This window comes from Ceratotherium simum, chromosome 17, assembly GCF_057802395.1.
Source record: "Ceratotherium simum simum isolate JZ-2026a chromosome 17, ASM5780239v1, whole genome shotgun sequence".
NCBI classification, from domain to species: Eukaryota; Metazoa; Chordata; class Mammalia; order Perissodactyla; family Rhinocerotidae; genus Ceratotherium; species Ceratotherium simum.
The window spans coordinates 69,795-79,051 of NC_141916.1; the positions used below are offsets into that span (position 1 = coordinate 69,795).

The following is a 9,257-nucleotide window of genomic DNA, read 5'->3' on the forward strand; positions in this document are numbered from 1 at the left end:
GGTCAGATCAGGAGGAGGCAGTCAGTTCTGGGAGATCTGTGGTCTCCATTTCATAATAGCCCTTTGCATTTCAAAAGGTCTTCCCCTTCAAGGTCTCTATGAGTTGCTGTAGTCGCTTGGCAAAAGAAGGTGCTTGGGGAGGTATTAGGCATGGGTGGTTGAAATGACCCCTGAAGCCAAGTCAGAACGTCCTTTACAGCCCCAGACGCTCTATCACAACCTTTGAGTTAACAAATGCTCAGCCTAGACTGTAGCTCGAGCAGCCAACATTGCATCGAGAACCGATGCAGCTGTCCCCTCTTCATCAAGTGGTCCCACAGACAGAAGGGTCCCAAACACAGCAGCACCCACAGCCCAGCCAGGCCTAGTGGGTGGGTGGGAACATTGTCTGCAGTACCAATAGGGAGTTGACGGATCAGACCTGATGGAGGGGCAGACCTGGGACATGACTCTGCAGGCCATGTGGGGAGTCAGGAGCACACAGAGGGTCAGGCCAGGCACACAGCAGGTACCGGGTGATGGCTGCTGGGTGCATGTGTGCAGGGCCCGGATTCTGTCTCCAATCCCGCTAGTCCCCGCTTCCTCGCCACCTGAGCAGTGGTGAGAGTTTTGTATATGCACTGCCCTTGAGGTGGGGGTGACCTGAAATAACAGCGACGACAAGCCTGGCTTGTCAGCCATGAAGGTGACCTGTTCAGTCTGTGGCAGAGCCTATAGTCTTGAAAGTCATGGGTTTCATTGTTAAAAGCCAGGTGTCCTGAAACAGAAAAGGGTTTTCTCAATCCCAACACCTTGGCTTTACACGACAAATGCTAAAAAACCTGCTGGAACTCAAAGTTCAATGGAAAAGGAGGAGGAATCACCTAGAAGGCTCTTCCAGCCCCAAAGCATATGAGTTCAAGGAGGAGGAAGAAAAAGGAAGGTCTGAAGGACTGTCCCAGGAGTGTGGAGCCTGGGGGTTTCTTTAAAACTTGGCCTTAGGGGTGGGGGATGTGTTCACCAAAAAAAAAAATGATTGAAATCCCATCAAGTTTAGGGGGATTCTAGAACAAAAGAGGTCTTGCATGATGTCCAGGGTGTACCTGGGAGCCTGCATTCCTCCTGAGCAATAGGATAGCAAAGGTGGGGGTGGGCGTGTGTCGTCTAGATGGGAGCCCTGAGATCAGCCTCCCAGGAACTGCAAGAACCCCCAAAAGCTGTGGACGTGGTCATACGGGTGGGCAGAGTGGGGCAGGCCAGGGGGTGGGACAGAGCGTGTGTACTAGCTCTAGAGGCCATGGAAGAGGCATGGCCATCAACAGCCGGACAGAGGTTGACACCCCAGGCCAGGGAGGGAAGGTCGGGTCAGCAAAGGCCAGTGAAAGCAAGGGCATCCGGGAGGAGACGCCCTTCCCTGAGGACAGTAGAGATGGCAACCCTATCAGAGATTTAGATCAACCTTTGAGAGAGGGGAAGAAGAGTTAAGGGAAGAATCCTGAAATTACTGAGTTGTTGTTACTAAAAAAGGCTGAGTTTTAAACTCCAAAAGATGGAATTGCCTTGAATTCCATTATCAAGGAACAGAAGAGACTGAGAGCTAAATTAATTTCAGTCGTATCTTCACATCCCTAATGTGACTGGGTAGAAGTTCATGCGACCACCTATGGAAAGCTGAAAGGATAGCTCACAGCCAGAGGTCTATCTGACTTGGTCTTGCCCTAGTGGCAAAACCTTGCTGCCCACTGCTGACCTGCAGAAAACCTCAGTCTACAGAGAAAACTTGAAGTAACTCCGAAGGGTAGGACAGATTTAGGTGCTATTACGGCCAAGGGCAGGGAGCAGAGATGGCACTGGGAGCAGGAGGACTGGGCTCTGGAAGCTCAGAGCTGGGGGACCATGTGATCTGGCTCTTCCACTCACAGTGGGGAAACTCAGGCCCAGAGAAGGAAAGGGATGGGCCCAAAGCCACAAACCCCCATCTAGAGCTCTTCTCCAAGTGCTGGTTCAGGGTATGTTCCCCATTTTCAGAACGCAGCACTGGGGGCTCCAGGCCCCAAATACAGACACAGCTTTGACCCCTTTCTAAAAATGCCAAGGTTTTCCCTGTGCCTGCTGCTGCTCAGCCTTCCCTTCAATGGCCACACTAGTCACCAGTTGTGTGGCCCTGGACAATGAACTCAATTCTCACTCTGTCTCTCCAGCTGTAAAAGGGGACAGTGACAGGTTCTACTCACAGCACTGTGATGATAACTGAGTTGCTTAGCTAGGCATCAACATATTACCCCTCACCTCAAAGACCATCAACGGAATGGCAAGCAGTGTCCCCCCTTGGGAGCCCCTTCCATACTCACCATTCTCATTTAAGAATCCCCAGCCAGCCAGCCAGCAGGTCTGAGGAACTCTGGGTGGGCCTGCCCTAAATTGGGGCAGGCAGGCTGGTCCAATGAAGTGCCCACATGGAACAGGAGGGGTGATCTTCAAGAGAGCGATGTCGTTTGCCTCTGAATGAGGGGAATATTTTTCATGAATGATGATTTGCTTGACACGTCTCTCCAGCAGAGGTGGCTTCACTGGCTTATTGCTCCCATACTCAATTTCCCTTGCTCCAAAAATCAGTCTCCAGTCATATACTCTTCTGTGGGCACAGAGGTAAGCCAGGGCATTCTCACTGTGGACTGGCTGGACACAAGTCTCTGGTGACTGTGACCCTCAGAGCCTCCCCCAGCAAGGGTCTGGGTCAACCCACTCAGGGTCTGGCTGCCACAAGGCCCAGAGCCCCAGGGAGACTCTGCACAGACACCCCTGGAGAAGGTCCCTTTCTGAGAAGAGCCTTTCTGAAGACCTCCCTCCACGTGCCCCCACACGTACTTTTTGTTCCTGAAGCAGTGAGCAGCAGTCACCAGCCAGTGGGAGTTCAGCAAGCTGCCTCTGCAGGCGTGATACCTCTGGTTGTTGTGGTAAGAGGAGACCTGGAGGCTGACCATCCAGGGCCAGGCCCCGAGCGCCGCATTCTGCCCTCCGATGATGCGGATGCTCCCTTGTAGGTTCTGCCTGAACCGTAACCCACAGGGGCCACTGAGGAGAGACCATGGGCACAGTTCAAACCAGGAACAGGCACAGCCTGTTCTTGTACTTCCAAACCTGGGGAAGGCAGGGATATGGGGTTGGTAAAAGTAGGGGCAGCCTGGAGTGTGTGGGATCAAAGGGGGACCTGCTGAGGAGCAGTGCTGTGGGGACTGTGATGAGGCAGGAAGCCGCAGGCCTCAGGAAATGGTTTTGAGCGGCGTGATTTCTTGGGTCTTGTGGGTGTAGTCACAAAGTGGGGAAAGAGGGGGCCACAGGCAGCCAGGACAGACTGTAAGGGCCCTAGACGTATGGCAGATCCCTGGACAGAGGGGGAGGCTAAAGGTGGGGGTAGAGGGATGTAAGGCCTGAGGTCTTCAGAGCCAGTCTTGGGTGGGAGACTAAGGCAGTCTTGGAGCTGCAGTGTTGGGTTGGACAGCGACAAGAGGAGACAGAGTAGCCATAGGCAGATACAGTGGCCCCCAAGTGTGCAGAGGCGCACTGGGACCAGTGGGGTTCCGGAGGTGGAAGTTCTGGGAACTGTGTCTCTGGTGAGAGGCCATAACAGTTTGGGAGTTGTTGGCACTGTGGGTACCTTGGGGCCTGTGGGAGTCTACAGGTGGAGTGGAAGTACTACGGGTACGGCCTGATGATACCCTGGGGCCTGTGGGGTCAGCCACAGGTTGGGGCATTTCAGTATCTGTGGGAGGCCAGGGACTCCTGAGAATCAAGACTTGATGTTCCAGAGGCAGTGAGGTCAGTTACTGGGTGAGGAGGGGACACAGATCTGTGTGCTATAAGAGCCCTAGGAGTTGAGGGGTTTGTCCCAGCAGGAAACCATGGACAGCTGGGGCCCTGGGGGCTATGGGCTGATGATGCTGGGAGCAGGGAGGGTCTGAGTTGGAGATGTGGGTCACAGGAGCTGTGAGACCCAGGGCACTGCTAAGGCCCAAGCTTCGCCTCCTCCCTAGCCCTGGACAGAGGGAGTCTTGGAGGGGGGGGGGGACTGCTATTCAGAAGACACCCCCACACACACCAAGGTGTCACTGACACTTACTAACACGTTGTGTTATCGTTGGCGACCACAGACACTGTCAACACCAGCAGAACAGCAGGTGGCAGCATCTCTACCATACTCTGTCCCAGCACAGCCTGGAAGCCCAGTGACCTCACAAAACTCCGTAGCCTCCTGACCAATCAGCAGGAGGAGCTCCCACCTCTACCTCCCAGCAGTCAGGCCAGGCAGGAGCCCTTCAGCCTCATTGGTTCATGCTGAAGTGACTTCCCGACTTCCTGCACAGGCTCCGCCCACCCCTGGGGTGATGGGGGCTCATATGCAGCCCCCTCTCTTCTCCCCAAGGCCAGGATCTTCATTCCCGGTTACTCTTCCAAGGTCCCACATCATCTCAGGTTCTAGCTTTGTGAGGTTCAGGGTGTGCCCCTCACGCAAGCTGTAACCACAGTCCCTATTCCAACTCATGGATTAAGGGACAGCTCAGTACCTCTGTGACAAAATGGTGCAGTGTGTCAGCAGTTAAAGGGAGCCAGGCTCGACAGATTGATAGACCCTTAATACTGTGTGGGGCAAATTGTCTTTCCCTCTTCCAAGTGTATGCCATTAGCACACTTTTCAAAGAGCCATTTTGAATTTCCCTACTTTAGGACTACAAAGCCCACCTCCCTGTCCACTGCTGAGTATCACACGGTCTCATATTTTCTACTTGTGTCCAGGTCTCCTCTCCAGGACCTACATGCAGCAAGGTGTTGTCTTCTATACTTGAGTGTTAGGAATTCTTATCACAGTTACCTGAATATCATAAAGTATCATCTCTTCTGATTCTCAGGAGGCAGCCTCTTACCTGCCAGAGTATGACAGATGCTCACCTCACATACCTTAATGTTAAGATGTATCACCTCCCCTGTGAGTGAGGAGGTCACAGCTCTTCCTGCATGAAGGCCAGTCTTACCTCCTCTACCTGAGTGTGAGGTCTCAACTAGCCTATCTGAGTGTCAAGAGGTTGCACCCCACCTATGTGAGTGTCACAAGGTCCCACCTCTCCTACATGAGTGTAGGACACCTCGTGTCCTCTTCCTGAGTGTTAGGAGTTTTCAGATTGTCACACAATCTTGACTCCTCTACATGAGTATCTTCTCTAACTGAACGTCAGACTCTCTCATCTAACTTTCAAGAGGTCACATCCCCCTCAAGTGACTATCCCGTAGGTCTCGTGTGTCTTACCTGAGTATCACGGAGCTATCATCTCCTCTCCCTGAATGTGAGCATGTCTCTGTCCTTCCACATCAGGGCCAAAGGCCACATCTCCACTACATGAGTGTCACTCTCTTGCATCTTCTATGAGAACCAAGAGGTCTTATATCCTCTAACTGAATGTCAAGAGGTTGCATCTCACCCATATGAGTTCTCTCAGCTTTCACCTGCCATACTGGAGTGTCAGGAATTCTCACGTCCCCCACTGACTGCTGGAAGTCTCCCAACCCTACTTGAGTATAGTCTCATCTCCCTACCTGAATGTCATGAGCTTTTATCTTCTCTACCTGAGTCTCCTCTACTCTATACAAGTGTCTGAAGTTCTCACCTCCCCTACCTGAGGGTCATGAAATCTCCTATCTTCTATTTGAGTGCAAGCAAGTCTTATATGCGCTACCGGAGTGTCACAATGTTTCATCTTCTCCACCTGTGTGTCAGGAGATCGCATCTCTATCTGCCAGGCCTCATCTCTTCTGCTATGTCTGGAGGTTCCATTTCTTCTCTCTAAGTGGCCAATAGGTCTCATCTCCCCTACTTTAGTATAAGCATGTGTCATTTCCCCTATTTAAGTGTCAGGGTCTTACTTTCCCTACCTGGGTGCCAGGCATTTCTCTCTCTTCTACCTAATTGTCAGGACATGTCATTTCCTCTAGAGGAGTGTCCAGAGACCTCATCTCACATACCTGATTGTCAGGAAGCTATCATTTTCTCTACATGAGAGTCCCCACATCTGCTCTCCCTGCAGGACAGAAGGTCTTGTCTCTCCTATTACTAGGCCAGGACATCTCATCTTTGTTTACCAGGGAGTGACAAGGCCTTATTCCCCGCAATGAGGGGCAGGATGATTTAACTCCCTTACTTGAGTTTTGATGTGCATTATTTCCCTTCCTGCGAAGGAACAGGTTTTATTTCCCCTAGGTGAATGCAATCAGTTCTCAATAATATAAACTCTTTGAGTATCATGAGATTTTTATCTCTGCTACCTGCATGTCAGGAGGTCTCTCTCTCCTCTACTTGAGTGTAAGGAGGATTCGTCTCCCCTAGGTCAGTTTCAGGGCTCTCACGCACTTTATCTGACTATTAAGTCCTCTTACTTTCCACACCTCAGTGTTAACAGGACTTGTTTCTTCTACCTGAGTTTCAGGAGGACTCTTCTCTCCTACATATGTATCCAAGGTCTTTTTTGTTGTTTTTACCTTTCTGTCAGGTGCTCTCATCTCCTCTATCTGAAGATCAGGAGGTCCTATTTCACCAACCCGAGTGTTACCAGATTGCAAGTAACCTACTGAGTGTTAGGCCTCACTTATTTTAACTGAGTGTCAGATTGTGCCTGATAAAGTAACTAGAAAGGACTCTGGAAATATAGTTCAAGAAATGGCAACAAGAATTCAATAAATGATAAAGTTTTGACTGCTGAAAAAAATATTATTCAGGTGTTTTACAGGATTTTGATGGGCATAAAATTGATATGGTATTTAGACGCATGAGAATCATTTAACAGAATGATGTAATCATTTATTTTAAATGTTAATATGTTTAATTTTATGGAAACCACAACAACCTTTGCAAGTATTTAAACATATGATGAAAATGTTAGATATAAACTTCAAAATGAAAAGTAGTACCTAGTTTTTTAAAACATTTAGGGGTTATGAAGTAACCCTTATGAAGACCCAATGTCTAGATTCTGGAAGACAATTATTGTTTGACTCTGCAGAGTAACACCCACTTCTGATTCTAGAAGGGCTGCCAGATTCTAGAAGGGCCCCCCTGGCCACAGTAATGGGTTGAGGGATAGGTAGATGGCCCACCTGGGTTTAATTTTGCCATTAAACCTAACGGAAGCAGCAAATATCTCAACTGAGAGTAACTTCATCTGCCTTCTCCACATTGTTCCCAAGTGCGAGGGAGGGAGGTGGGAAGGTACAAGATAGTTAGGACTCTGGGGCCAGAGGATAGTGTCCCAATGGCTACTGGGGGTTTGACTCAGGCCAAGGTGGAACTCCCAGCATAGGGAGCTGGACAAGGGGTTCCCCATCCCCCTCCACCTCAGCCTCCTTCTCCCTGTTCTCTGCTCCCACCTCCTCCCCATCCCCACATGCCCCTCTAGCTTACCCCAGCCCTTCTCCCTGCACCTACTCACTTCAGAATCCACGTTCCCATTCACCAGAGCAATCCAACTCCCACCCCATTTTTTCTCACCCTGATCCCTAACCCCTTTCAGCTCCTACCTGTCCCTATCTCAATTCTCCCATTCCTGTTCACTCCTACCCAACTCTTGTTCTCCAGCATGGCCCTCTGCAGAGCAGAAACTTCATCCGTCTGTCCAGCCTCAGCATCCAGGCCCCGCTCCAGAGCTGTCCACAGGAACCTGGGGGTGGCTGGTGGTGAAGGAGAGTTGGGACTACAGCCTCTGCTCCAGGTTCCAGAGAGAGTGTTGGTGAGTTGCTTAGGGACCCAAGAGGGTAAAGCTGGAACATTCTGAGGTCATAAGGAGAGCAGAAGGGGCAAGGGAGTTCCTAGCCCTGAGTGAAAAAATCTCTGCCTTAAGGAGTTTGGGGGCTTCAGCTCACTCAGCCCTGAACTTGCAGATGTGTTTCCCTCTGCCATTTCTCCACCTCCTCTTGCAGGTTGTTCTGGCGCAGACCTTGAAGGTTCTCACTCAACTTCTGAGGTATGGAGGTGGCTTCTGGCCTGTGGGGATATTCATCTTCTCCTCCAGATCCCTTAGAAGCCAGACTGAGCAATGTCATTTCCATGGAAGTCTGGCTCCCACTGCCTTTGCTCTTCCTGTCCTCTGTTGAAAATTTGTACTTACCCCCAAGCTCTGGTCCCAGTCCCAGAGACCAGGGTTCTAAGTGCAGTTCAGAGGAAACCAACCTCTGACGCCACAGTGCCCAGGCCCAGAGCAAGTCAGGGTCCCATCTCCACCACTCACTCCTTGTCTTCCTTCATGGCCCCTTCTCTATAATGACCACAGTTTCTAACTCGAAAATGAAATGAAAAATTTGAAAATTTGAAATTGTGGGACTTTTTAGACAGACTGTGAACCTCTCATGGTCCCACTGCCAAGCAGTCACTGTCCGCCTCACAAGGGCCTTCACCATTCCCTACCAGGCCATCCAGACTTTCACGTGTTCCCTCAAAGCGCCTCTGTCTCCCTCACCTCCTCTGGGTGAAGACACCTGAGTCCATCTCTCTTCTGCCCGTAAGCCTTCACTCTATCAACCATTCTTACTTCCTCTGGGATTTTCACGCTTTCCTGGAGGTGTCTCCCACTGCCCTACCCCTGACTCAGAGGTAACTTGAGTCAAGGTTTATGTTTGTCATTGTGTCATATTCACGCTCCTCCTTGACCCAACGTGGCCAGGCCTTGCATCCACTGCCCCTCCTGAAACCCCACCAGGTGACTGGTGCCCAACTTCTCTGACGTCACAACCCCTGCCCCTCTCTCAGCCCTGGGCCCTGTAGTTTCCACCCTCTCATGGGTCCCTCTGGGTCTCCTTTGCCCACTCCACGGGAAAGTATCTACCCACTCACCTCACTGATCACTCTCCTTCCATTCATTGAGGTGCCTCTACCCTTCCCATGGGCTGACCACACCCAACAGGTGCCACACAGGACTTGCCACATCATTGACTGGTGGCAGCTAGCTGCTTACATGACTGTCAGCTCAGGAGGGAGAAGGAAGGCCTGAACATGGGCAGTGGCTCTGGGGGCAGGACAGCAGGGAGAGACATGAGAGGGTTCAAAGACAGGAGCAGCTACTGAACAGCTACTCAACTACTGAGCCATGTTTTATGACATGGGTCAACAGCCACCAATGCATCTAACCATATTGTGAATAGTTAAAACTAGTTTGAGAGATACTCAAGTCATCTTCCTGCAGACACTGTCTACTGAAGCAGATGCTGGAGTAGCTGCAGGGACTCTTTGGACTTGTGTC

General features: G+C 50.9%; 1 protein-coding gene across 1 annotated transcript; it reads right to left on the reverse strand.

Moving 5' to 3' along the window:
• Positions 1 to 2,163: 2,163 nt before the first annotated feature.
• On the reverse strand, positions 2,164 to 4,176 carry LOC101387811 (acrosin-like). The gene is made up of 4 exons (XM_087441993.1): positions 4,100 to 4,176; positions 2,848 to 3,054; positions 2,331 to 2,614; positions 2,164 to 2,180 (listed from the first exon to the last, which is right to left on the reverse strand). Exons 1-4 carry the CDS (start codon positions 4,174 to 4,176, stop codon positions 2,164 to 2,166), a joined length of 585 nt encoding a protein of 194 aa, XP_087298119.1.
• Positions 4,177 to 9,257: the final 5,081 nt, after the last annotated feature.

Excerpts from the sequence above, each read along its gene's own strand:
- LOC101387811 (XM_087441993.1), bottom strand. The coding sequence starts at position 4,176 with ATGGTAGAGATGCTGCCACCTGCTGTTCTGCTGGTGTTGACAGTGTCT. Across the intron at positions 3,055-4,099 it reads AACGATAACACAACGTGTTA|TGGCCCCTGTGGGTTACGGT; the intron begins GTAAGTGTCAGT and ends GTCTCTCCTCAG. Across the intron at positions 2,615-2,847 it reads CACTGCTTCAGGAACAAAAA|AAGAGTATATGACTGGAGAC; the intron begins GTACGTGTGGGG and ends CTGTGCCCACAG.